A 26,213-nucleotide genomic window follows, 5' to 3' on the forward strand; every position below is an offset into this window, starting at 1 on the left:
GCACCAGGCAGTAGGCAGACTGGCAGAGATGCCTGCCAAGGTTCGCTAGACAAACACACAAACCGGTAACTAGTTTTGGTAGAGATCGGCATGGGTATGAGGTGGGACGACACTTGCTGCAACGGCAGACTAGCGTAGCGCTTGTTGCTGCAGAGTCGAAGAACTAGGCTGGTCTATTGGAGTGACAAGTGACAACATTCGGATAGACCGGATAATCAATGCGGGGTAGAGAGTTGAAGGTAGATAATGTTCTGTATGATATTATAAACGTATCATTAAGTAAAATATCGGTGGAAAGTGTCGCTGTGCATAAACCAATGAAGGAGTGACAAGCAATGCCTTCAGTTGGCTTTGATTTCAGTCGATCGTTGCATGCCGGAGGTCATCACCGGTGACTGTAGCACTTTGTGCCAGTCATGCAACATTGCTGTGTTGACCGTTGACAGCCCGACTTCACTGCCCGCGCGGGCAATCATCTCATCTTCATATTCTTTGATAGCGTCCGCCTGCGTCGCCTCTCCAGAGACAATTCGTCGCACCGCTTCCACCAAATTGGCTGCATCGGTGATCGAATGGTTCAAGCCCTGGCCACGCTGATAAGTCATGGCGTGTGCTGCATCCCCGGCCAATGTTACCCGCCCCCCATGGTTATCCCACCTATGGGATGGATCCCGCGGATCAAAGTCGCTCAGGCCCATGTACCAGACTTGCTGGTCATCCGGCAGCCATTCAAACGCACTCTTCCAGGGATCGGTGTACGTCTTGGCAAATTTCTTGACTTGCGCAAGCCTTTGCGCGTTGCCCCAGCCAGCTGTCTCCCGTTGCTCCTGCAGGGAAGAATGCCAGGATATGTAGAAGAAGAAGGTCCAGGTTTCGGGTCGCTCCCGGTCTGTTGCGTCGTGTAGGCCAAGGAAAGAGAAATACCCCGCAGGATTGATGCCGGCGATGTAAAGAGGGTGGAACTGACGAAGGTATCGAGCACGCTCTGCGGAGTACTGGGCTTGGACAAAGGTCGCGCAGTAAGGAAGCCGGCGGACCTCTCCCCTGCTAGGCCCCAATAAGACACGTCGTGTCGTCGATCGAGCTCCATCGGCGCCCACTATAATCCTGGCTACAATGGACGAGCCATCTTCAAATATGGCGGTGGCATGTTTGCCGTCGGCAGAATACTGAATGTTCTGCAGCCTTTTGCCATAGCGAATGTCTAGGCCTTGTTCCATCAGTGCTCGTAATTTTCGGCGACGCAACCGGTAGAAATAGCGCGCAGGTATGGATGCCATGGCCTCTCCTGACTGTCCGTTGAGGAAGTTGAGAGCATCCTGTTCTGCTGTGGGTTCATTAGGATCGACCTGAACTGACTGGATTCGTGACCATTGCTCTTCTGGTAGGAGAGCTTGCAAGGGGCCTGCACCCCAATGCAAGCCCATGTTCCAGTCACGGTTATATGCATCTAAACTGTCATGTTTTTCTACCACGATCACAGGGATCCCAGCCTAACGCAGAAGGTTTAGCCAGGAGCAATGCAGGAATGGGTTCTGTAGCTACCTTTTTCAATCCCTGAGCCAAAGCAAGTCCAGTTGAACCTAGCCATAATCAGCGTTATGTGTCCGGCACTCAGTGCAAGGCTTCTTCGTGGGGTTGTAAGTTCAACGCGACTACAGAGCCTTACCTGCGCCCACAACGAGAACCGTGGTCGAGACTTTCGGCTCGGGGGGAACCATCATGTCATTTAAAGTGCGCAGAGCTGCAGGACCTCAAGTGGGTACAAAAAAAGGCAGCTCGGGGGTGGGCAGGAATGGTCCAACTATGTACAATGAATTGGAGGGATGAGAGCAGACGTGTGGAACATGTCAAAAAATCCATTATGACAAAAGTAGAGATTCTACGCACACAAGGGTCATGATGGGCCTCCGCGACTCATGACACTCTTGTGATTTGTCCACAGAGGCTTCGCCAATCTGCGGATCTCACAGGCGAACCCCGGTGGAACCAGGAAAAGTACACCGTACCACGTTCTTATTGTGCCGCGCATAGTGATAAACACTGTGGAATAGTCATATTGTCCCACACTGCAAGACTTCATGGGGAGTTCAGGCCCCCAGATATTCCCATGCGCCACGGTATTGAGCAGCGAAGTGCCGAGATTGCTGCATTGCGTGTGCTAGCCTGGGCCACTGATAAGCGGCGCTACTACCCATTACGGGTAGGCCATACTATGTGAGCAACTGAGCATCACCACGTCCGTGGACTTTAGCACTGGCACCAGGTGCCATAAACTCATGCCATAATGTCGATGCACCATATTCATCAACTGTTGTAAAGTAACGAGCTATCCGACTGTCTCCAAAGAAAAGTGGTGTATTAAGGCTGAAGGTCAGGGGAAAACCGGACTCGAGCTGGTGACGTCGAGAATGCAGCATTAGTGTGCTGATAGGCGGAGACAGGCAGACGCTGGTGGGAGCAATCCCCATAGCCAGATGGTTGCAGGCAGCCAAAAAGGAGACGGTGATCGTCATGACTTGCACGTTGTCTGCCAATGAAGTGGCTGCACTGCCGGATTCTGCAGCCAAGTGCCGGCCGTATGACTAAGCCCCTCGTGCAGGATCAGCCGTGAACACTAAACCCAAGACGGTCTAGCGAGTGCATCTGCAAGCCATGTGACCCGCAGGTTAGTTTACCGCATCCGATCGGAAAGAAATCCCAGAAACGAGACCGAAAAGGAGCAAGCAGCAAAACTCAAACCGGTATCTGCCGCCAATAACAGCGCAGGATTAGTTACACCGCCCCCGCAGGTGACCCTGGCTCCGAGCATCCCGAGGCCCTCCGATACGGCCGAGAGCCGATCATCCACGGGACTAAACCGCACTGGGCAGGTACCATCTGTCCGTTCAAACAGCTTCACCCTCAACACGTTCCACACTGCAATCAACAGTAAACCTTCATCTCCAGCTCGGGGCGTTGCAGACCGCTCAACCCAGGTTCCGCTCGCTTCAGCTGCACTTGATGGCTTTCCCCCTTTCTTCTCGATCATTCCGGTCGAAATCCTCTGCCTCTCTGTGCAGCGTGCTTCGCATCATCGCAACCACCACACTATTCCTTTGAATTTGAACCCCGCTTCTCCTATTTCCGGTCTTCTGCACTTGGTGCATGGAAGAACACCCTTTGCACTGCCCCAACTGTTCGTGTGCCCCGTACGGAGGAGATCTCCGCAACCGTCCACAGATCTCGGCTCGCGATCGCCGCCATGACCTCTTCCCGCTGCGAGGAGCATAGCCTTACCACTGAGATTCCTCTGAGCACCAACCCGGATACCCCACACCCTCTCTGTTCTTCTGTCGATATGTCAACCCGGATGAGCGATGGCGAGGACAACATCGAGGATGATGACTCTGCGTACGGCGAGGACTCCTTGATCGGCGATGACACCATCACCTTGTCCACTTACATCACTGACTACCGATACGAGTATGGCCGTCGTTATCACTCGTATCGCGATGGAGCCTACTGGGTGGGTTGTTCGCCTCGAGAGTTGTCCCCAGCTGTGGGCTAACGGGTTGCAATCTCACCTACAGGGCCCCAACGATGACATCGCCAATGAACAGCAAGATCTGGCGCATCATATGTACTGTCTGACCCTCGACGGGAAGCTACACCTGGCACCTATTTCGAATCCACAGGTATGGTTGGCGTTGTTGGAAGCATCTCTTTGGCTTTCTCGGAGTCTCATGGCTGTTGGGAAGCCCGGGACAACAAATGTCTAAGAATGCATCGCAGGAAATCCTTGATGTGGGCACGGGAACCGGAATATGGGCAACGTACGTGATCACTCCTCCTTCCTATTTTTTATCAAGCCATGCGCGAGGTACTGACTTGCGCCCCAAGAGACATGGCAGATGAATATCCTAGTGCCAAAGTTACCGGAGTAGACCTGTCTCCCATACAGCCCGCGTTCGTCCCTCCGAACTGCATATTCGAGATTGACGATGTGACGCTCCCGTGGACCTACGCTGCAAATCAGTTCGACTTTATTCACGTGCGGGAACTGTTTGGCTGCATACCGGATTGGGATGAGTTCTTTCGGCAATGCTGGCGTTGCCTCAAACCTGGGGGCTACATTGAGGTGGTAGAGCATTCGGTCGAGCCGGTCGCGGATGATGGGTCCGTGCCCCCAAATCACTTCTATCGCCTCTGGGGACAAACCGTCATTGGAGCCGGAGAGCAATTTGGCAAGACCTTTAAAATCTGGGAACAGAGCGCCGCACGTCTAAGGGATGCAGGTTTCGTGGGCGTCGTGGAAAACAGGTTTCAATGGCCAATGAACGCGTAGGTCTTGCCCCGGTATCTGTTCGTTTCTTTTGGCTGACGACTTCATAGATGGAGTGCAGATCCTAAACTACATGAACTCGTGAGTACTCTACAATTTCCGGCTCTAATTAATCTAACATTGTCTAGGGTCGCTGGAATCAGCTTCGATTGCACGGCGGAGTAGAGGGCTTCATGCTTCGTCTTTTGACGTCCACGCTGGAATGGTCATACGAGCGAGCTCAGGTGTTCCTCGCTCAAATGCGTGCCTCCCTTCGCGACTATCAAGCCCATGCCTATCTACCAGTGACTGTTGTCTACGCTCGGAAGCCTGAGAATGGTGCGGTATTCCGATAGCCTGACGACTGACTCGTGTCGCTGACTTGTGTATTTGTATACTTCGCTTTATACCCCATGACTGATGTACACTATGATGAATTATGAGATACAAGATTTCAATTGAAACATGTACCATGAAATTCGATCCCATATTCCGGGTGACTCTTTACTGTTGACTACTAGCATTATGATATCCCAGAAGATAAATCAAGTATATAAATTTTGTACGAGTCCAAGAACAACTTCCACTGTAAAATAAATACACATTATATCAACCATAATACGCTATAAACTAATGACATCATCGCATCGGGATAGTAGTAGTACTAACAACCCGATGCCGCTTCTCCTAATGGTTACTACTCATAGTATTAGTAGCCTACAAATAAACGTCTTAGTTACCCCACATGTTCACTGCATTAGCGGAACGTAGTCCCTGCAGGGGCCTTTGACATTCTTAAAAAAAGACCATATCCTACTATCTTAATTCTCTCTCCTGAGCCCGTCTCACTTATACCGAGATCATACTGAGGTAGTGTTGCAGGGCTAGTCGATGCGTACTTGTTACAGGATCGAACTGGAAGAGAAAACATTCCATTGAGACGGGTAGAAAGCGGACTAGTAAGGTAAACTAGTAGCAAGACATTTGTGAGGACCTATTCACCCCAAGAGGTTCTCTGGTCTCTCTCTCATTCTCTCAAATATGATTTCCCTCCGCATCATACCTGACCTCTTTGCCGGGATTAGGAGGAGCAACTAAGCCTAGCTGCTGCAGAGCGGTCAGAGCTTGCTCTTCGCCAATCTCGTCCACGATTTTTCCATCCTGCAAAGTAAAAATCGTTGTACCCGAGAAATAGACCTCTTTTCCGGTATTTGGCTTGTCGAGCTTGCCGACTGCAAGGTCATCAAATTCCCGGCCGGTGTGCTTGCCTCCCCCAATCCAGCGGCCTACCACGTAGTCTCCCTCAGCAATCAGGGGGAACTTGTAGGCGTGGAAGGAAATCCCCGGGAATGCCTGTTTGAACCATGAAAAAATATTAGGCCCTGATCTTTCAAGTCTGCTTCTAGAAGGGATTCGCCCGGGTTCTCTTACCTCTCGAAACTCAAGTAGCATTTTCTTGGCCGCTTCTTTACCACGACGCGGACCATGCATAGGATAATCGATGACGAAGTTGTCGGCGCAAACCTCGTCCACCACATCGACGTTGCCTTTGCCCCAGTACTCTTCGAAGTATTTCTGCACCACGGCTTTGTTCTTCTCCTGGAGGGTAGACATGTTGCAGATTGTATATTTGTGTAGACTGTTGCGACTGAACTGAATACTAAGAAAGGGAGAAAGTGATGCCGAAATATACATGGTTGGGATGGCTACTGGGTTGTCTTTTTTATAGATAGTATGTCTGGACCCTTGGATGGTAGATGGCAAAGCTTGCTGTCAAACCAATCAAGTCCGAACCAGGTGACGATATGTTTCTTAACATTGATTTAGAATTGGCAAATCAGGCGGAGAGCAAGCTTTAAGAGTCGATCAGAATTAGCTTAGCGCCGGATACTAGGTCCAAATATGATTGTTTAATACTACTACTACTATGATGGCGTGAGAAATTTCCCAGGCGTAGCGTTGGTGTGATTGGTCAATTTGAGGACAATATTCAGCTCATCTTTTACACATCACATCACCCCCGGGCATCATATCATTGTGGACATAACTGCGCCAATGCCTACGTTCTAATGGTAAATTAATTATTTCGCCTACCTACCGATTCATCGCTTTTCTCCAATTTAGGACAAGATTGAATCAATTCATTCTTAACATGCCGGAAATTACTGTTTTCAAGGGCTCGGAGAATGGGGAAATTGTGGAACATCGATCTCAATGTCCTGACCCTACTGAGAATGAAATTCTCGTCCGAATCACTCATTCCGGTCTTTGTGGGACCGACGAGCACTACAGACATGCCAACATTGTCCTCGGACACGAAGGAGCTGGGATTGTCGAAGCAATCGGCGCCAAAGTTACCTCTCTCAAGATGTAGGGCTTGCGTTGGAACATTCTACTATTGATTTATATGTTTTCGATTTATCTTTCCCCCTACGCTGTATTGATTTAGGCCCCTAACTAACTAATACTTTGTGGAAAAAAATTAGAGGAGACCGTGTGGGCTGGGGTTATAGCCATGGTAGTTGCCGTCACTGCAAGTATTGTCTGCGTGGCGAGGAACTATACTGTGATCAACGAAAGATCCATGGCGAATCCAATACCCACCAAGGATCCTTTGCTCAGGCGGCGATCTGGCCGGAAGACTTTCTCTACAAAATCCCGGATGAAATATCCAATGCTGATGCAGCTCCCTTGATGTGTGCCGGAAGTGCCGTGTTTTCACCCTTGCAGAAGTTCCAAGTGGCACCAACCGAGCGTGTTGGTGTGATTGGGGTAGGTGGACTAGGACATCTCGCCATTCAGTTCGCGGCAAAATGGGGCTGTCAAGTGGCGGTGTTGTCGGGCACGCAGTCCAAACGGGACGAAGCGTTGGCTCTCGGGGCCACTGAGTTCCATGCGTTCACGGAGTCCGCTCCTGCGATCGAGATCGAGCCTCTGGATCACCTCCTGGTTACATCAGCGAAGCAGCCAAATTGGGAAGTTATTTTCCAGATCATGGCTCCGGGAGGAACCATCTATGCTCTGACAGTCGATATGGATGAGATGAAGTTCCCCTATCTGCCCCTGGTCATGAAAGCTTTGCGGATCCAAGGCAGTCTGCCCGCTGCTCGAGGTAGCCAACGCGAGATGTTACAATTTGCTGCCCGTCACCGCATCAGGCCTATTGTGATGACCTTCCCGTTGAGTCAAAGTGGAATTGAGAAGGCGATGGAGACTCTTCGGGAGGGAAGAATGAGATACAGAGGGGTTTTGGTCCATGATGACTGAATTATGGGATAGCGAAGGTTATTAGCACTAGGTTATGCAGGCGATACAGGTGTTGCTGTTGAAGTATGACAGATTAATTCTGATACTTTCTTTCTTGTCAAAGAGGTTTCTGTATTGATAATAAGGGAAAAGGCTTGAAGTCGCGCATCAAGAGGAGATTTCGAGCAGAATGGCGACATGATCTGTAATAGCATCCGCATTGTATTGAGGATCTGTCATGTTTTGGCCCGGAAGTGCCCCCTTGAGGTAGTACTATCCCTGGGACGGTAATGATACGTAGAAGGGTTTGTGTTTGATTTGATATCCCTAATCCACTGGGTTTGGGGCGCTGCATATGCGGTGGAATTAGGATTTCTGTAATTTATATGGATTATGGAGCCTATATCTTGGCATGGGATGCAGTAGATTTAATTTTTTCACAGGAAAGAAATAGTTATATTCACGCTAGTATCGGTACAAGGAACAGTTCAGTATTATTCATCAATCCCTACAAAAGATCATGCTATATCTGATGTTCTCCATCACCGAACCTGTCGATTTATGTCTCCATGAAGTCGAATTGGAAAATGAGATATAGGGAGGAGTTCTAGTAGGGTTGCCCCACGCTGTCTCATGTGACAACTACGTCGCAAGAGTCAGTTGCTTGCCTCTGGTGGTAGCTCATCCTCTCTCACGCAGTCAAGACTTGGTTTCGTCCCTCCACCTCCCCTTCTGTACAATGAAACCAGCATTGCAACATACATACAGACATCTTGCAACCTCGCGACAGTAACTACAGTACCTCACCGTCGCCTGGATTCGAAACTATGTCTGTCTCCGAAACCACGAAACATCGTCGCGAGCTTTTGGTAACCCCGTTATTTTGAACCGCATCCCACCTGGACGCGTTCGGATGCTCATTCCAGCATGTTCCAACACAAGCGCCTCGGCAGTCCATTGCCATTCAAGCCTCTGCCGCTGTGAATCAAGAGACAAATGATACGGGAGTACTGTCCAGAAGTGCCGTTCCATCTGTGAAATTCCATATCCTCTCTCGCTTCCTACAAGATAACGAGAGCGTGTTTAATCAGCGTGGGTGAGTCACCTACTTACTTCCTTGTCTCTTCTCCTAATCTCTTGGTAACTATCTTCTTTTGATAGCTAACAATACTTAGTAAAGGTCCCAGATTCTGTTTCGCTGGGCAACCTATTCACCAACCGCACTTTACTCTCTTTTGTCACCGTACCCCGACTGGCACTATCAAAGAGGATGGTCCCTTTCTTGGCTATCTTGATTACCTAGATGTCACTGGCATGCGTGCTAGAAAGCTCGCGCCTTCTGGGATTCCAACTCATAGTCAAAATGCAATCGGCGCACGCATCTTCGCAAAGAAATTATCCCGAGTCACCCCAGAAGAATGGACAGAAGATCCATATTTCATATGCGTCTTGCTCTCTATTGCGCAGCTTCAAAGACGCCTTTCGACAGATCGATCCACAAGAGCATTTTCGGTATGGAACTCAAATAACATTCCTCACATTCGCAAGCATAAGCTAACTAATAATCTCAGCCACGTCTTCTTGTGGTCAGCAGACACGATCGCGAATTCGTTCACCTTTACGAAGCACAGATCACGGTCGAATTTCTCGAAATGCTTGACAAGCTGACGGCTGTCCCTGCCAGTACCAATGGTCCAATTATCTACCAAAGAAATATTCCTTTCCGACCCTTCGAAACCTTTCCAGCACGAGTTCGAGCCGAAACTCTTGCTTCAGCTATCGTCGACACAATATCAATACCCGAAAACGGAGCTGTGAAGTGATCAATACAGTATGAAGAAGACCAGGAACGCAATGTGAAACAAAAACCTTCCTATGACCGAAGTGGAAATTAATAAACCATGGTGATTGTCTAATTCCTATCCTCGTTGTACCAGCGCTTTTCGGCGGACTTTCTACAAAGGCCTCCCTCATATAAAACGCTATTTGTTCGGAACTTGAGGTAAAAAAGAAACAAATGAAACTAACAGAAAGCTAAGAGACCTCAAGATTATACAAGAATAAAATTTGAAGATAGTTACTTGGGTGTTATTCAGCTAAGCTTGTAGCAATCCCGATCAATAATAGTAGAAATGGACTCACCTGCCCACTGAGCAGGGAAACGAGGACAATTGACTAGAGAAATTCGGGGGCTACTGAGATACAGGAGACAAATGGATGGGGGGGGGCTTAACGAAGAGTATTATAACTAAATCCATAGCGATTTAATCACAGTAATCCGATATGGTGTAGTGGCTAACATCGCCGTCTCTCACACGGCAGCCGGGGGTTCGATTCCCCCTATCGGAGTTCGAATTCTCTGTTTGTTTCTTTTTTATTCCATCCGCTTCACGATTCATGCACTTCTTTTTTTTTTTTCTTATATTTTTCGTTGTGTGTGTATCTTTTAGTTTGGCATTGTTTTATGCGGGCGGACACAGTTCAATTTTTTCACCTCACAGCGGTGCAGATTATACGTGCCGTGTTCGGGGGAGTGAGTCGTCAATAGCGGCCTATATTATATATATCTTATACTGTCAGACTTTCCGCTGCTGAATTAAACAAAAAGTGCCAAGGTTAAAGTGTGGTGTCACTTGGTTCTCTCTTAATTTGTAGCACTTTGAATGTATGAACTTCTTTGGTACTAACTAGTAGTGAATATATTCTGGTATATATACTACTATGAGCATAATGTCTGCCAGTCGCAACTACCAATGACTTCAACAGCAAAGAAAAATCAGTTAGAAGAGAAAAGTACTGTTATTAATGACTAAGTGGCAATCGCAACCTCCTCTTCGTTTTACTTGGGATCGCACTCAGTCCGGGCTCAATATGTATCAGAAACGGTGTTGCGGTAACGTCACTGGGAGGTTGAGGTTAGTGTTTAGTAGGTTAGTATTGGGTTACTTCTAGTTTGAATAAAGTGGGCTCTATTAGACTACCCACCGGGTAGAGTAGAAAATACTATGTATATGCCAGGGTATATCAACTGTCATCTACTGTTAAAGTATCCGACCGCGCAGACGATTACGAGTATTAGGACCGACTGCCACTCAATCGTACATCATATTCATCATAAATTATACGTATACATGCTAGTACTCAAGTGCTAGATCTAGCAGCATTACCAAGACCGTTCATCAACTGACACAACCCCTGAACTAACGGGGGAAGCGCATCCTGGGAAGCATCTGCCCGCAGAAGCTCCTGAGTCAGATCCATCGTTTGTCCCGGGTCGGAGACGAATGCCGGCCCTTGTCGGCCTTGCAATGCCGGACTCCCACATCCAAGAGAGATGAATTTCTGCACATCGGTCGTTTCGTCTCCATCTAGGTAGACCGTTGGGCCGCGGATGGTGGAAGATGGGCCTAACGGACGGCTCTCGGTAGCCATTTTATTGTTCTTTGCTTTCAATACCACACTATAGGACCAAAAGGCCAAGCTGGCATAGTACACTCCCACTGCGAGGAAGCCGGTTAGTGATCCCGCTGGAATGGCTTTGGCGGCCCGAATGACTTGGCCAGCATGCCATACGGCACGCCGCGAGTCGATGCTGCTGATCCAATCGAGGGCACTGTGGTAGACTCGGCGCGCTTCGTTCTTATCTTCCTTTCCAGCAAACAGCTGGAGATCCTCCAGGGACATGTATAGGAGCATTGAGATCATCTCGTATATCAGAATGACTTCGGGGATGGGAAAGTTGGGCCATTCGAAGCAAATCATGCGAAAGTGTTGCAAAGCTTGTGAGAGTTCCTGGTGTCGCGAGTTGGTCACCAAGGCATTCCAATGCTTGGGATTGCCCTTGGAAATAAAGCTAAACCGGTGGTACTCATTCACCATGGCCGAAAAGCCGTGGAGGAGGATGCAGCCGGCTAGCTGCAGATCGACGACTCCTTGCAACCGGGACATGTCGCGCATGGCATCGACTAGGGACGGCTGTCGCTCGGTCGAAAGTACTCCAAGGGCTAGATAGGTATCCCTCCATGCTGCTGCCGACTTGGCGTCCCATAGCGCGCGGATGGATGGGAGCGGAAGCTCCAGTTCAGCGTACGAAATGAGTGGACTGACGTTCAACATCATCGCACACTGGGCGTCATGTAGAAATAAATGATGGACGAGTCTGATTATGTGAGTCAAGTCCAAGACACGAAAAGGGTGGAGTCACCTTCTGAAAGATTCCTGCTCGATCCAAGCGTGCCATTTCTTCTCCAGCTCTTCCGCGTCGTCCTCAGGGCTGGGAACAATAGTCGTGTAGATAGTCCGGCGAAAACGTAACGCCCGTCGAAGCATCTGACCTATCGTAAGCGATAACCCTTTCGAGTGCAGACGTGAACTGACCGTCACCAATGGTTGTTGGAAGCTTTCCGCTATCTCTGTCCTCCGACCATTGCCACTCCATAAACCAATGTCAATAACTACTGCGAATGTTTGCGAAGGCCGAAGGTGGCGCGTAATGCGATTGTCCGACTCGTACTGCCCAGAATTAGCATCTATACGATGAGCACACAGAAGGCAATATACCGTAGTCGACATTTGTAGCCGTGCGACTTCCATCAAAGCGTAGCCCAGTTTACGGATGGTTGGTATGGCCGAGCGGACCGCACCAGAGGCAGCCAAAGCTGTTAGCATGTTGGAGCTCTGTTCATTGGGGTAGAAGGTGGGGACATGAATGAACGAATCAAGCTGATGGCTTTGGTACGCGAAGTAGTCCTGTATGAGACCATCCAACAGTTCAGTGCTCGGGAATGATTTAATTATACGCGGGACCATGGTCTTCTCGCTCGTCTGCAAGACCATCCCGAATATGAGATCACGACTACCCGGGGTGAGTCTCTCAGGCAGGATTTGACGCTCTCCCCTTATACTCGACCCTGGGCTGTCCATAACCACTGGGACTGATAGATCATCTTGGTCAGCAAAGACATGGTCATGCTGTGCGGGCTTCCACGCCGATAGCGATGATCGTTTGTAGGCCTCAGCCCCAAGCGCAATCTTATTGTCCACGTCGGACCGATCATTGGGTGCATCCGGGGGCTGTGGAGCAAGGTGGGATAGTCCCTGTGAGTTGAAGTAGTCGATCAGGCCAAAGTCGACATCAGTCAGATCGAAATCGAATTGCATGTTGGAGCTGAGAAGGTTATGGCGGTAGTCTGGTGTAGGGTTGATGGTATTTAGAGGATCCAATTCGTTCGGGCGGGACAAGGATGGTATGAGGGAATCAGGAATGAACTCGGGGAAGAAGGTTCCATCGACACTGAAGATACCACTTTCATGATCTAAAGCGGGTGATATTGCTTGGTCCCTTAGCACATGTCACGCTTTAGATACGGTATAGGTGAGACTTACCATCGTAACTGGTAGACGGATGATTCTCGGGAGCGGGATCGGGCGGATCAGGCAAATAGTTGTTGACAGTAAAGTCAGGGGTCGTAAACGCAGGGTTATCGATCGTAGCTGGATAGTCGCCCATGGGGGGTACTGATGGCGAGAATGTGGCCTGCGGTTGAGGTGGTTCGGGGTACTGGCTCTGGCCATCTGGATCGTCATATCCTGTTACTATCGATCAATTATCGGACACAGAGCTAGTCGCAGATGAACCAACCTTGCATGGGAGAACCTGGGGTCAGCTCATCGAATCCGGCGTCGTGCCAATCGCAAATAAGCTTTTTATCCCGACAGCGTCGACAGGGTTTCTCCTCGTCGCATTTGAGCTTTGATGTGGCGCATGCTTTGCAGGCCTGGGAGACCCGACCGCTCTTCGCATACAACGGGGCGCGCTTGCGCTTGCCATCTCGCGGATGGTCATGACCTGCAGCGTGTCGCTTCATCAAGTCCCTGATGCGGTGCGGTCAGAACCAGAGAGAGGATGGCAAAGCCGGATAAGGGCGGACGTACGGCCTCGCGAAGCCTTTGTTACACACATGACAAACGTATGGTTTCTCGCGCGTATCTGCGTATGGAGATTAGAAGGAGTTCTTGGTGGCATCCAGCGAGTGACATACGCGATCGGACATGTCGAATTAGATGATCTGCCCGATTGTAGTGTTTCTTACAGAACCCGCATTGAAAATAACCATCGCGTGCTTTGGGAAGTGGCCGTGATGGGGATTGCTCAGCGAGTGAAGGAGAGGACTTATCGAGCATGATGGAGGCGATACATTGGTGAATTCAAAGATGAAATGAACGGAACGATGAGGTGTGAAGAAGAGGAAATAGTTTGCGGCAGAACTGAAGTTGAGCTGGGATGACGGACAGTGTGGGGAATATGGTCACGAAAGGTTAAGCTCGGGAATGGGAAAATGCGGGGAACGGGTCCATGATTGGAATATTCATTCATCAACCACAGATAGTTACTATTCGAACCACCTATTCTGAGAAACTAACCAGATTCTGAAGAGTGTCTACGTATTCTGCTGAGCGGCGAGAATGGGGCTGGCCAGTCTGCGGCACCGACTGTGCCATAAAGTTGGATCCAGCACTGCGATGGCGCCATGACTAAGCGGCAAAGGAGCTGCAGGGCTTCAAGGATTCGGAGCGGGAGCAACAAACCATCATACTCAGTGCTCATGGAGTACTCAGGATGCGCAATAATGCGACCCGAATACTACCGGCGATCGACCATCTATAGGCAGAAAAGTTTTACAAGCACGCGTCTTTCCGGTCAGCCAGAATGGCAACGAAAAGGGATGGATCCTCGCGATGACCAGTGAGGTAGCTTATCAAGTGACTAGTTATTGCTTTTGGACCCTTGCGGAGGTGTTCGGGATGTGGAGGAAGTCAGCCGATGATCCGAGGCCCCTTCCTGGCCTCCCATCCAAGATCATCCATCCTCTCTAGTTACCAACAGGGTCAGACTAATCCAGATCCAAACTACTCCTCTGTCCATTGTTGGAAATACTTTCACCCCCACAAGGACAATGAAAACCGAGATCGGACAACACAAAGCGAGTATGTCTGCACCGGCCCCATGTAACTAGCGCCCAGCGATTACATAGAGCAGATCCACTCACGCCGCTAGCCATCTAGACCTCCCCCCGGTCCACTTGTTCTCCCATGGCTCTCCGCTGATGATATGCGAAACAACCGAATGCTCCAAGTACTGGCGTAAATGTGGAGACGAGGCGCGAGCACACAATGTGAAAGGCATCGTGTTCCTGGTACGTATCTATGCCGCTCATATATCCCGGGATCCACCCGACACTCTACACTATGCCCACAATGGGGATGGCACCGACCGATACTAGTTAGTTAGTCTGTCAGTTAACTAACTAACATCAAAATGACCGAACCAGAGCTCCCACTGGGCAACACTCGGAGACGCCATCGAAGTGGCCACAAACCCCGCTCCCCGGATTTGCCCCGTGGGCATCGTCCCCAGCACCGACTACACGACCTACCAAATGACACCCGACTTGGCCACCGCACAACGATGCATCGACCTCCTCCAGGCCTCGGGGTTCAACGTCTCCGGCAACCCGCAGTATAACTGGATAGTAGACGTATACACCATCATCCAAAAGATGTTCCCAGAGGGCAATCCCCCACCGACAACAGTGGTATCCAGTAACGCACGCTACGATCCGCACTACCATCTGAAAATAGGCCAGACACTGCGCCAACTTCGAAAAGAGAACTACCTTCTCATTGGAACCGGAGGCTCCGTACATAACCTCTATCGCAATCGATGGAAATCCATGATCAAATACCGTGATTCCCTCGCCCAGGAGATTCCGCCGGAGGAGTGGGCACTGGAGTTCAAACAATCGCTCGAAGATGTGATGACGAAGACCTCGGGGTTGCAGCTGCAGCGCGCGGTGACTAGGCTCATGAAGCATCCACAGTTTCGTGATGCGCATGGGACAGATGACCATTTCGTGCCGGCGGCTTTTGTGGCGGGCGCGGCGGGGGATGCGGAGGATGAAGGCTGTCACGGGGTCTTGGGCGCCGAGACGTGGGAGTTGTGTAATATGGCTAACTTGCAGTTTACGTTCGGGCAGTGGCCAGAACAAGAGCTTGTGGCTGCTTAATGCTTAGCTATATTATAGTATAGCAGTGGTATTTATGATGAGCTGTGAGAAGCTTTAGATATACAAAGCAGTAAAAGAATTCTCGACTAACTAAACAAACATCTCTATCTATATCAAAATACCTTATCTTCAGATTTCATAATATTTGAAAGGGTGACTGTTCATCAACATGCTCATGCAAGATACAATAAGATAATCAATCTGACCACCTCATTGCTCAAGATATTGCAGTCCACAAACACTGGAACTTTCTAGCCAGTGCGACCACTACTAGACCCCATATAAAGGCAATACCAAATTATAATGCTTCACTAATACAGAATATACCCCAACATCACAAAAAGCTTACATTCATACCATTTATACGCCAATCAAACAACTATATTCATCCCATTAAGCCCTCCACTTCCTCACAGCCGCATACCCATAAATCCCCATCGTCGAAATAGACGCCACAAATGTAAACAGCGTGATAAGCCCACCAGTGATAATTCCCTGTTCAAAAAACCCGACTGCGAAGCCATTATGTTGTCCGATCGCGGGCAGCGGCACCAATGCCTCGCGCAATGCGTCGTGGGACTTGGATGCGTACTTTGTGACTATTTCGCGAACCAGAGCGGTGTTGCTGGTTTCCGTTACGAATTGAGGTCGGGGAACCTGGAGGGACGGTGTTGAGTAGCGGGTTTCGCGCGAGGGCGGTTGGTTGATGGGGTATGCGGGGCCGACTGTTTTCTTTCTGTTAGAGACGTCTTTAGAGGGTTAGAGGGGGGAAGCTTACTGAGCATGTCGATGGGGACGTGGTTAATCCAGGATGTGTAGGAGTCGATGAACTGAGTCAGGTATTTGGCTGCTGCCGGGGTGGAGAAGGCGTATGTTGCAGCTAGGGTTCCCATACTAGACATTTGTTAGCGAGGTTCGATGTCGAAGGAACTGGGGGCAGTGGTTTATGGCATACGATGTGCTAAAATCAATAGCGTCGTCCAGACTAGTCACCGGGTGCAGGACAAGCACCTTCTCGGATACCTTCTTTTGCAGAAGAGGGGATTTCCTACTGCAGTCAGTATGCATGCTACTTCCATGGAAAGAATAAGGAATCTTACCGGTCATGCACCTCAACTACTCCCCATTCGGATCCAGATACTATCACCCGTGCGCTGGCATCCTTGAACGCCGCATCGAGGAACGAAGCACCCGAGCTCGTTCGTCGCGGGTTCACAGCCGCCTGACGAGCGTCTCCATTCTGACCAGCAAGATACTTTGACGATTGCTGAATAATCGCTTCGACGAATTCCTTCATGGCGAACTCCTGCACGAGCACAACGTCAGGCGAGTAGGTTGAGCGACCACCAAAAGCGAATCGCGCGGACACCAGTGCCTCCGCCGCGGCGGAGACGTTGGCTGTGCGGTCGACGATAGCGACAGTTCTGGCTGAACTAGGGGAAGAGAGGCTATTGTTGGAAGGAGAAATAGGGTCGCTTTGTGCGATTATGCGCGTTCTGTTCAGGAATGCGGTGTCTGGTCTTTCCTCGCTGATGGCGAATGTATCTGCGTCTAGGGTCAGGGGAAGGATCTTCTTCAGCACACCCGGTAAGGCCATGGTGGTTTTTGTCAACTGTACACGTTAGCTTTGAGACAAAGTATCTGACGCTGCTGAACTCACCTCCAGAATCACACAGTTCCCAGCCGCAATGGCAGCACTCAGCGCCGCAACAACAGAGAAAAACAAAGTATGCGACGAAGGCACGATATAGACAATCCCGACTCCGCGCTTCCCATCGTGATTATCTTTGCCATTGGCAACGCGATACTCCTGCTCCAGGTCTTTTTTCAAGTCTAGCGAAGCATAGTGTGTGCGAATCTCCTTGAAGGCAAGGCAGATCTCGGCGCGAACTTCCTCCGGCGTGTTTCCCGAATCGGCAGCGATCGCATCGTTGATCTGCTCGATATTCTGTACCAGACCGGACTGCAGGCGATGGAATTGATTCTGGCGATATCTGATAGTCTGACAGCGACCGTCTATCTCTGCAGCGACAATGCGCTGAAAAGGTTGTGTTGCGACCATTCTGTGTTGATACGAAGCGGACTTGGTGGCACTCTGGTCACACCAAGGTATGGAATCTAGATGGGATATAGTAGCAGGGGTCAAACCGACAAACCACGTCACCTCCGTCAGACACGCAATGTGGACACACACTATTCCTCGGCAATATGGCCCCAGCTAGTGATCCGATCATGCGGACACTGGAAAAGTTGTGCGGGGAAAAAAATGGGGAAGTTGGAGCAATGGGGTGAGCCTGGGCGTTCGGGATGTGGAGGAATCAAGGGATGGGATGATGAACACATCCCTTTTTGTTATGCAGGCCAGTTGTTCGTGCATTATCCACCGAACATCATCTGCTCTAAGTAACTTGCTGTTTGTCTGTCTGCGAAGCGCTCATCTCAACATCATATCAAGATATTCTTTCCATAATGTCGTCCACAACCACAACAACTACTGCGGCTGTTGAAGCCAGTACGCTCTCCATCCTCTCCGACTACGAGATCCACCACACCGGCTCAGAGACCCAGCCTCAACCCCAGGCTGCTCGTGACTCCACCCCGACGGTATCTCAGCCTGTGGACTGGCCTTCACACTATCGACGGATCCCTCCATATCGACCCGTGAACCGGAATTTGAGCTATGAAGAGCGAACAGCTGGGATGAATGCCGCGGAGTATGTGTTCATTCAGTCCATGTTGCACGGGGTGTGGCTAAATGCGGTGAGCATTCTTTTCTTCTATTTTAATCGCCTCATTCTGATATATGATAGTCTGTTTCGCGTCTCTGGCGCTTTACTGGTGGGAGGATCAACGACAAGATCTTTTACTATGATATTGGAGGAGAGTGGTGATTAGTTAGTGATATGATTACTTTCAACATATAATATGTTATAACATAAACTAGATGTAGTAAATAGCTGAAGGATACAAGGCTGCTTTTCAGTGTTTGACAAAGTATCCTTACTATTTCTCGTAGCCACAGTACTGCATGAACAGTAGGAATGATAGAACCACAGAGATCCATTCTAAAGAGCCAGTTATACAAGCACTCTACTAAGTCAATTGCCATGTAGTAGATCTAAAATGTCAATCTCGCATGCATTTGTATAATACTAAGCCATGTACATCCCCATCAATCCTCTCCCTACACCCCCAGCATCTATACAACAACCACAAGAACAGCTACCAGTAGCAGCACTCACCCAACCACAAAGCCTTAGTAAATACGTCCCACCTCACCCAACCTATCTTAGACAAAATAGAAAAAAAAACCTAAGTACTAGCCCTAACACCAATCCCGCCCAAATCCTCCCCCAAATCGACCCCCTTCGCCGGCAACAGCACATACAACATCCTCGCCCACTGACCCTCCCCAGGAGTAACATTCCTCCAAGCATGATTCGTGCCCCTCTGCACCGCCACATCCCCCCTCTTGAGCACCCTCGTCTCCCCAGAATCAAGGACCAGCTCCACCTCGCCCTCGAGGACAACCCCATAATCCACCGACACTGTGCGATGCATCGGACTCAGTGCATGCGGAGGCATATCCACAATGCGACACACGGAGCCCGTGGAGATAGTGATGCCCGGCGGGTTGGTCAGGTAGGAGGCGTAGGCGGGGATGTCGGCATCGTCGGCGAGGTTGGCCGGCGTGGTGTCGGTGGTGTAGGCGAGGGAGAATTGGGCGTCGGCGGAGTCTTGGATTTGTTGGATGGGCATTTCTTCGGAAAGTTGGTTGGAGAAGATGGCTTTTTGGGTGGCTGGGTCGTGGGTGGTGATGAACCGGTTGAGGGGACGGATGTTTTTGGGAGGGGCCATTTTGGTGAATTGTGTTTTGAAGTAATTGGAGTTTAGATGTGGTAGTAGAATGGAGATGAGGTTTCTCGTTTGATGTTTGATGTTGGTGAGTACTTGGGATGCTGTTTATGGTACTATATAATAGTTGGAGTGTCTATACTAAGTTGTATGGATGATGCTTCGGGTCCACATCCCGATGGAGTTTGAAACTAAGGTGGTTCAACCGGTTATTCGGCTACAGAACATACTAACTAATCTGATTGCTAATCTAGCTAACTGCTAACTATTTCCAAGGTATGACCTACTTCCTGCGGAGTTCCTCCAGCCAGCCCCGCGGGGGAATAATCGGCAATGTGACATAGTTATCTCCGTGGCCGAAGTTGATGTGGTTAAGTCCGTGGAATCGCTCCGGAGATCTGTGTCTCTGTCAGCAAAGTAGTGGTAGTCATTTCGGGATGAACACTTACCGATCCACAGGGGAATTATGCTGGAATACTCCACTTCCTTGTGTGTCGCCAGATGAGACCTCCAGGATAATCTTTCCTCCCTTCTCAACAACTACGTTGGTCGGCCACACCTCCACGTCGACCGGGTAGACCTCGCCCGGGATGACCGGGAGCACGTCGGTGGAGTAATAATTGCGATGGGGAAGCCAGGGACGGTGACGAGGGTGCTCAGGGTCTGTCTTGCGCAGACTGACACGCTGCCAGCCCTTGCAGAGAGGTACGGGGTCTCCAGCCGTGCCGGTATAGAACACCTCCTTGCCCTCAGGAGAGATGTATCGCAGCGTGACGAAAAGGTCGATGTCTTGCGGGGTGGGAGAGCCTGGCTGGGGGCTCATCGACACATTCAGATGCGCCACAATGTGTCCGGTGATTTCTGTTTCGCTCTCAAATGGTGGTGTGGTAAACTGCACCAGTTGTGGGTTCTCCAAATTACCAAGAGCAGGGTAAGTGATCTTGACCGGGCGCTCCTGCGGCGCTGTGGTGACCAGTTCTTGCTTGGAGGTCAAATAGTACCGTGTGTATTGAGTGCGGGCGATAGGCCATTCATTTTCGGTGCGACGAGGGAATTGCTTCTCAGCTTCAGCGTTGTTGAAGCCGACGTCTCCTTTGCGGAGTACCAGATCAACCTTGGGGGCTGTTCCGGTGGACCATCCAGCGCGATCCTCGCCCTTGAGGAAGGCGTCTAAGAAGCTGCGCTGGACTTCCACTTCTTCCGAATAGTAGAAAGGCAGATCGTGGCGACCGGTGATGAAGCGCAGATACTTCAACTCGCTGCCTGCCTGAGTCCAGCCTTCCACGTTACCGCGCAAGTGCAGCAGGATGCCACCCCAGTTGGCCACCGACAGAAGAGGCACCTATCCTGCATCAGCTTTGATAGTAGAGAGTTGTGGGATTGATTGGCATACCTGAATGTCGGACATGGTGTATTCTTTACTAGCATAGTACAAATCATCGCGGAATCGGTTGTTGACATTGTCGATCGTCTGGTCCTGACGATTCGCTTTCAACTCCTCCTCGGAAAGATCCCCTTCGATGGTATCAGGACCCCAGTTGCGTGCAGCACGACCAGGCAGACCATACTGATTAGAGACCACCTGGCGGTCCCACCAGAACTTGATGAAAGAGTTCGAAAGGATGCCTCCGTGGCGACAGCGATCACGGTAGTAGTCGGACATGCCCTCCCACGGAATGATACAAGACAAGCCCTTGGGTTGTCGCGCACTGACTCTCCACTGACTTCCAGCATAGTAACTAATTCCCAGCAGTCCTACTTTCCCGGTGGACCATGGCTGTTCGGCAGCCCATTCAACCACATCAAAGAAGGCCTCGCTTGTTTCACGGGACATGGTGTCCAGCTTTCCACGCGACTGGCCAGTTCCTCGCTCATCCGCCCGGACAACAGCATAGCCATGCTTAGTCCAGAAGGCTGGGTCGGGAGTTTCCCAGGCTGAATGCTCAGAGCGGTGCTCTGGGTTGACTTCGCTGTATGACTTCGGATGGAAGTCCGAGTACGGAATGTCTTTGCCGTAGGGACCGTAGGTGACTAGCACTGGGGCCTTTTCCAGCTCCTTGGGTCGGTAGACGTTGCATCGGACCAGACCCGACTTGTCTTTCAGAGCAATGGTGACATTTTGCTCGAAGATGTAGGAGAAGGATGTATCATCCCGGGTGGTGATGTCTTCGCGAATGGGATTCGGCATGATGGCGATACAAACTGCACCTCACTAGAAAAGAAGCAGTCGAATAATCGCGAGTAAGCAGAAGCAGTGCGTATAACAAAATGAACTCAATAAAATCGGTGTAATAAATAGCTAGTCATGATCTACCCCTCACGGTGTTTTGCGCCATTTCGACGGTTCCCTTGCATCCGCCCCGAACGTGGAGCCGAAGTGGTTGAGCCGAGGATTGAGATCACGACCCCAGACCCCAAAATCCGTCCGGCATTATCGGTGGGCACGCATGACGCTTCCTGGCCAGGTTGTGGGGGTAAAAGAGTAACGGGGGTGTTTCAGAAGATATATTTGTGTAGTATGTCATGGTGTCAATCCACCTTTATCTGGCAAAATAACCAAGGCGTTCCCTAATCTGCACTGGCCGACGGAGATACCCTGACTTATCCGCAACAATGGGGAGCATCGACCCACGCACAGCCCAAGGAGGGCTTCACATTCTTATTGCTGGCGCTGGTATTGGCGGTCTGGCTGCTGCCATTGCTCTCCGGCAACAAGGCCATCGTGTCGAGGTTAGTTAAGCGCATCTCGCATGCAAACTCTCAGAGTGTGCATAGACTGAGGCTTGAACAGTTATTCGAACGCTCTAGGTTTGCAAATGAAATCGGGGCAGCCATTCACCTTACGCCCAATGCAAATTCTGCGTTGCTTAGATTGGGGATCGACGGCACGAAGTTTGGGGCTGTAGAAGCCGAGCAGGTACCCGCTGCCATGCTACCACATTAATCGAAGCATCACCTTCTGACCTTGCCAGTTACGCATGTTCACTCCCACTGGAGAGACTCTGGCTGTCGTAGACAACACAGCGCACGCAGGGAAATGGAGACATGTAAGTAAACAGCCCTGCCTGTTTAGCAGTCCACCGTCATAACACACAATAGAAATGGACACTGGTTCATCGCGCCCATCTGCACGAAGCCCTCAAAGTCGCCTCCCAGGCCCCTGGCCCTGGTATACCCGCTCAGTTGCACACTTCGAGCAAGATTGTGGATATCGATCCAGTGAATGCCACGGTGACTCTTGAAAATGGGGGTACTTTCAAGGGTGATGTCGTTATTGGAGCAGATGGTGTCCACTCCTTCGCAAGATCAAAATTGCCGTTCGCAAAGGACATCAAACCTTTCAGCTCTGGCAAGAACGCATTCCGCTTCCTTTTGAAGCGTCAAGATGCCCTGGAAGATCCCGAGACTCGCTCACTTGCTGAGGTGAAGGGCTCAGTGGACATGTGGGATTCTTCTGAAAAGCGTGTGGTTATCTACCCTTGTGCCAACAACGAGCTGCTCAACTTTGTTTGCATCCACCCCGACACGATGAGCACCATTAACACCTCCTCTGACTGGAACCAAGAAGTCAGTAAAGAGGCTCTCCTCGAGGTCTACAAGGAGTTCAGCCCTCAGGTCCTCAAGATGCTGACCAAAGCTGACCCTTACACCTTGAGGGTGTGGCCTTTGTTGGATATGGAAACTCTTCCCACCTGGGCTGATGACCGACTTGCAATTATCGGAGATGCGGCCCATCCATTCTTGCCATATCGTGCATCTGGTGGGGCGATGGCTATTGAGGATGGTGTCTCCTTGGCTGTCATGCTGTCCCGTGATGTGACCCGCGAGGAGGTGCCCGAACGGTTGAAGCTGTATGAGAAGGCTCGTCACACTCGAGCCAGCACTGTGCAGCAGATGACACGAGAGTCTTCCCACCCGCAATCTGTTGAGACAAGTCAGTTATCCGCACTTGGATTTACCCAGTACATAGCTAACATTCCGCAGTGGAAGCAATGACAGACTATATTTACGGCCATGACGAGTTCGACCACTCCACTCAGATTCTGCGGAAGCACATCTGGAACAAACTCCCCGCCAAATATTGGCGACAGCCCATCGTCTTCGGTCCCATGCCTGGTCCCAGACAAGACTGGTGGGGCAGGAACCGCGTCCAGAAGTCACTCAAGTCGACGTTCCAGACGGCGTCGATTCGATTCAAGACCAGTCGGACGCTGCTGCAGAACCTACTTCCCAATGAGAGGTATTCTTTCACCGACCCAAGCACTGTGGCCTATGCCAACTTCTCGCAAACGAAGCTTCACGGTATGGACTGGCTCGGCGGTGGTGGCTATCGTCACATCGGCCTTTATATTGAGGGCGTGCAGTATAAGAAAACAGACGGCGAAGTAGTCAAAGGGATTTACCTGCCGATTCTTTTCGAAAGTCTGGCTGATCCCATCGTGAGTGGCCGCGAAGAGCTCGGCATGCCCAAGCTGTACACCGCCATCGAGGCACACGAGCGGTCCAATTCCTATCATATCACGACCAGCTGGGAAGGTGCTGTATGGGGTCACTTCCATCTAGAAGATCTGGAGGACCAAGATCTCAGTAACAGTCCTCACCAGTATGTCGGTAAGGGTGATTTGGTCTATCGCTACATGCCGCAAGTTGGACGCGCAAACAAGGGAGTGCCTGAAGCCGAGTACCCCGTGCTTGTGCCATACGAGGAAGAGCAGAAGAATATCCCCTCGAGGGTAACTCGGCTCCGAACGACCAAAAACGCCCGCTTCGAAATTGATGCGCTCAGCTGGCAACAGTTGCCAACGCTACATCATGTCATTTCACGGCTGGCTGAGATTCCTGTCGATGAGATTGTTTCGGCCAAGGTAGTTGAAGGCGAGGGAGTGGCAGATGTGTCATGCGCGAGACGTATTGAGTAAGCATCGGGTTGCGTTAGAAGCACAGAACAACTGATCGGAGTCATCATTGTCAGCATTGTTATACATGTATGTCTTGATAGCAGTTTGAGAGTAGATCAATGTTCCTGTTCGGACGGATGAATGTGACCTAGCTTATGAATCATGTGATACCAGTTCTGTGTCACGTAGTTACACCGTGTATTCTGACTGTAAGTCTGAAATAGGGTGCATCTGTCGTTCTGGTGGAAAGATATTGCATTTTTCTTGGTTTTGTAGCCTGATCCTTACTAACACAGCTGTTGCTCAGACAATAAGTCTAGTCTAGATCGCTGATTGCCACCCGGATCTGTTCCGATCTTTGTCTTTTCTTTTCATCCTATATAGTGTATTGTGCAATGCACAGCTCTATGATTCAGCCCATGATAGCTATAAGCGTATATAAATTGAGTTTGAGTGCATATGCTCTTGTATTGCCCTCAGTGACGAAGCCCCGAGTTGCATTATCGCCTCGAAGCTAATCCACCAAACCTCCATTCGTCTTCTTAAACATCGTAAATGGAGTCCCCAGTCTGTTTAACAACTTAGCCTCCCTAGGCGTGATAAACAATGTCTCCGTTGCAGTGAAGTAATCACGATAAATACAGCTTCACCAATTGGACCTAATTCAACACCAGCCAGTTCGCCTTCTGGTAACCCAGATGCAAAGGGAAGTTGACTCACCCGCATGAGCCATTCTTCTGAAGCGGACCTGTATATGGTAGGCTAGCATTCAATCGTGTATTAAAGCACAACCAGAAAACAAAAAGGGAATAATGCGTACTAATTGTCTACCCAAGAGATAGCCCCCGGAGAATCAGGCGTCTGGTATAGCTCAAAGAAAGTAATCTCAGGCTCGGCTGTGACAGCCTTGTAGGTAAGCTCGAAAGCGGCCCAGAACTTGGGCAGGTCCTCGGGGTCAAGGTGCAGGGGAAATGGAGTCGGATGAGTTGGACATGGTGATATATCTGGTTTATCACCAGCTTTCCCTGGAGACAGGGGTGTATACACGATTGCTGGGCAATATAAGAGATGAAAACAAGGTCCCAAACTCGGCATTTTGGGCCCTTTCAACACAGTTGATTGAGGGGTGGTGGCGGGGTTATCGAAGCTAATTAGCATCAATCATACGCGACTGAGTATGAGCATTAAGCACTCAGCAATGTATTGACAAGAGTACCAAGCATCACAGTTTCCCTAGTATGATGCACAGTTACCTTTAATGGGTATCTGGGCTGGACGGTATTGATGGCTGTATACGGCAGTAAATCTCACCGGAAATAGCAACAACTTCAGCCTTAGGCGATGAAATAGGGATGAAGAGAGATACATATTCTCGAATATGGTAGCATAAATGAACAAAGCTTCACTGTCACCTTGTCTGGAGGTTGAGCTGACAACATGCTCAAGGGGCTCAACTCATGACGGTCTAATATTTGCCTGGAGAATAACGTCCTTCTGAGGAAGGAATTCAGGAAGCGAAGCAATGTAATAGTGGGCCTTGATCGGCAGGAATGTTGCCTTTGGTGTAGATCGTGCGACTGTCTCCGTACCATGCTGAACTTCAGGTCTTCACACCTTATCTACTTATAAGTTTGGATGTGTCGGTAAATCAGAGACACACTTCAGCATGGGTGAACGGCGTTGATGGAAAACAAGAACTGCTCTTAGGACAAGATGATGGCAGCAGTAGATGTAGACCCTCACCATCACTTTTGCGTCTCGATAAATCTGAGGATCGCTCGCGCATATATATATATCTATTTACCTTATAGGATGCGAAGCAATACACGCACAAGGTTATATCAA

At 50.0% G+C, this 26,213-nt stretch overlaps 13 protein-coding genes and 1 non-coding gene across 14 annotated transcripts; 7 read left to right on the forward strand and 7 right to left on the reverse strand.

The window, feature by feature from the left end:
* Window positions 1–277: 277 nt before the first annotated feature.
* On the reverse strand, window positions 278–1,679 carry ASPBRDRAFT_41946 (FAD-dependent oxidoreductase). The gene is made up of 2 exons (XM_067624695.1): window positions 1,546–1,679; window positions 278–1,493 (listed from the first exon to the last, which is right to left on the reverse strand). Exon 2 carries the CDS (start codon window positions 1,425–1,427, stop codon window positions 342–344), a length of 1,086 nt encoding a protein of 361 aa, XP_067479521.1. The 5' UTR covers window positions 1,428–1,493; window positions 1,546–1,679; the 3' UTR covers window positions 278–341.
* Window positions 1,680–2,912: 1,233 nt separating this feature from the next.
* Window positions 2,913–4,874, forward strand: ASPBRDRAFT_206257 (class I SAM-dependent methyltransferase). The gene is made up of 6 exons (XM_067621767.1): window positions 2,913–3,508; window positions 3,573–3,677; window positions 3,775–3,815; window positions 3,883–4,323; window positions 4,375–4,405; window positions 4,453–4,874. Exons 1-6 carry the CDS (start codon window positions 3,245–3,247, stop codon window positions 4,657–4,659), a joined length of 1,089 nt encoding a protein of 362 aa, XP_067479522.1. The 5' UTR covers window positions 2,913–3,244; the 3' UTR covers window positions 4,660–4,874.
* A 464-nt stretch (window positions 4,875–5,338) lies between these two features.
* Window positions 5,339–5,917, reverse strand: ASPBRDRAFT_123621 (ester cyclase; the record flags this gene model as incomplete). The annotated part of the gene is made up of 2 exons (XM_067617619.1): window positions 5,339–5,656; window positions 5,735–5,917. 2 exons carry the CDS (start codon window positions 5,915–5,917, stop codon window positions 5,339–5,341), a joined length of 501 nt encoding a protein of 166 aa, XP_067479523.1.
* A 538-nt stretch (window positions 5,918–6,455) lies between these two features.
* On the forward strand, window positions 6,456–7,587 carry ASPBRDRAFT_206259 (NAD(P)-dependent alcohol dehydrogenase; the record flags this gene model as incomplete). The annotated part of the gene is made up of 2 exons (XM_067621768.1): window positions 6,456–6,673; window positions 6,790–7,587. The coding sequence occupies 2 exons, from the start codon at window positions 6,456–6,458 to the stop codon at window positions 7,568–7,570; spliced, it is 999 nt and encodes a 332-aa protein (XP_067479524.1). The 3' UTR covers window positions 7,571–7,587.
* A 789-nt stretch (window positions 7,588–8,376) lies between these two features.
* Window positions 8,377–9,637, forward strand: ASPBRDRAFT_672166 (uncharacterized protein; the record flags this gene model as incomplete). Its single annotated transcript, XM_067628857.1, has 4 exons — window positions 8,377–8,418; window positions 8,476–8,645; window positions 8,737–9,061; window positions 9,121–9,637. 4 exons carry the CDS (start codon window positions 8,377–8,379, stop codon window positions 9,370–9,372), a joined length of 789 nt encoding a protein of 262 aa, XP_067479525.1. The 3' UTR covers window positions 9,373–9,637.
* Window positions 9,638–9,826: 189 nt separating this feature from the next.
* ASPBRDRAFT_t130 lies at window positions 9,827–9,898 on the forward strand. Its single transcript has one exon. It is a non-coding gene; the product is annotated as a tRNA-Glu (tRNA).
* Window positions 9,899–10,609: 711 nt separating this feature from the next.
* ASPBRDRAFT_41952 (putative C6 and C2H2 transcription factor RegA-like) lies at window positions 10,610–13,899 on the reverse strand. The gene is made up of 8 exons (XM_067624697.1): window positions 13,591–13,899; window positions 13,484–13,538; window positions 13,191–13,423; window positions 12,935–13,138; window positions 12,110–12,882; window positions 11,927–12,061; window positions 11,754–11,878; window positions 10,610–11,708 (listed from the first exon to the last, which is right to left on the reverse strand). The coding sequence occupies exons 1-8, from the start codon at window positions 13,730–13,732 to the stop codon at window positions 10,691–10,693; spliced, it is 2,685 nt and encodes an 894-aa protein (XP_067479526.1). The 5' UTR covers window positions 13,733–13,899; the 3' UTR covers window positions 10,610–10,690.
* A 297-nt stretch (window positions 13,900–14,196) lies between these two features.
* On the forward strand, window positions 14,197–15,829 carry ASPBRDRAFT_41954 (DODA-type extradiol aromatic ring-opening family dioxygenase). Its single transcript, XM_067624698.1, has 3 exons — window positions 14,197–14,536; window positions 14,615–14,745; window positions 14,881–15,829. Exons 1-3 carry the CDS (start codon window positions 14,506–14,508, stop codon window positions 15,613–15,615), a joined length of 897 nt encoding a protein of 298 aa, XP_067479527.1. The 5' UTR covers window positions 14,197–14,505; the 3' UTR covers window positions 15,616–15,829.
* On the reverse strand, window positions 15,744–17,850 carry ASPBRDRAFT_41955 (uncharacterized protein). The gene is made up of 5 exons (XM_067624699.1): window positions 17,276–17,850; window positions 16,716–17,227; window positions 16,571–16,663; window positions 16,394–16,509; window positions 15,744–16,340 (listed from the first exon to the last, which is right to left on the reverse strand). Exons 1-5 carry the CDS (start codon window positions 17,675–17,677, stop codon window positions 16,009–16,011), a joined length of 1,455 nt encoding a protein of 484 aa, XP_067479528.1. The 5' UTR covers window positions 17,678–17,850; the 3' UTR covers window positions 15,744–16,008.
* A 234-nt stretch (window positions 17,851–18,084) lies between these two features.
* ASPBRDRAFT_29276 (uncharacterized protein) lies at window positions 18,085–18,506 on the forward strand (the record flags this gene model as incomplete). The annotated part of the gene is made up of 2 exons (XM_067622638.1): window positions 18,085–18,375; window positions 18,426–18,506. 2 exons carry the CDS (start codon window positions 18,085–18,087, stop codon window positions 18,504–18,506), a joined length of 372 nt encoding a protein of 123 aa, XP_067479529.1.
* A 238-nt stretch (window positions 18,507–18,744) lies between these two features.
* On the reverse strand, window positions 18,745–19,538 carry ASPBRDRAFT_41957 (cupin domain-containing protein). The gene has a single exon (XM_067624700.1). The coding sequence runs from the start codon at window positions 19,471–19,473 to the stop codon at window positions 18,928–18,930; it is 546 nt and encodes a 181-aa protein (XP_067479530.1). The 5' UTR covers window positions 19,474–19,538; the 3' UTR covers window positions 18,745–18,927.
* A 215-nt stretch (window positions 19,539–19,753) lies between these two features.
* On the reverse strand, window positions 19,754–21,658 carry ASPBRDRAFT_123088 (CocE/NonD family hydrolase; the record flags this gene model as incomplete). The annotated part of the gene is made up of 3 exons (XM_067617572.1): window positions 19,754–19,868; window positions 19,920–20,812; window positions 20,864–21,658. 3 exons carry the CDS (start codon window positions 21,656–21,658, stop codon window positions 19,754–19,756), a joined length of 1,803 nt encoding a protein of 600 aa, XP_067479531.1.
* A 425-nt stretch (window positions 21,659–22,083) lies between these two features.
* ASPBRDRAFT_54157 (putative salicylate hydroxylase) lies at window positions 22,084–24,389 on the forward strand (the record flags this gene model as incomplete). Its single annotated transcript, XM_067627183.1, has 5 exons — window positions 22,084–22,200; window positions 22,262–22,387; window positions 22,443–22,517; window positions 22,570–23,404; window positions 23,455–24,389. 5 exons carry the CDS (start codon window positions 22,084–22,086, stop codon window positions 24,387–24,389), a joined length of 2,088 nt encoding a protein of 695 aa, XP_067479532.1.
* Window positions 24,390–24,882: 493 nt separating this feature from the next.
* ASPBRDRAFT_109870 (uncharacterized protein) lies at window positions 24,883–25,334 on the reverse strand (the record flags this gene model as incomplete). The annotated part of the gene is made up of 2 exons (XM_067616587.1): window positions 24,883–25,012; window positions 25,189–25,334. Coding segments are annotated over 2 exons (276 nt in total), but the record flags the coding sequence as incomplete, so codon positions are not given.
* Between the last annotated feature and the right edge of the window lie 879 nt (window positions 25,335–26,213).

This window comes from Aspergillus brasiliensis, assembly GCF_001889945.1.
Source record: "Aspergillus brasiliensis CBS 101740 unplaced genomic scaffold ASPBRscaffold_5, whole genome shotgun sequence".
NCBI lineage: Eukaryota > Fungi > Ascomycota > Eurotiomycetes > Eurotiales > Aspergillaceae > Aspergillus > Aspergillus brasiliensis.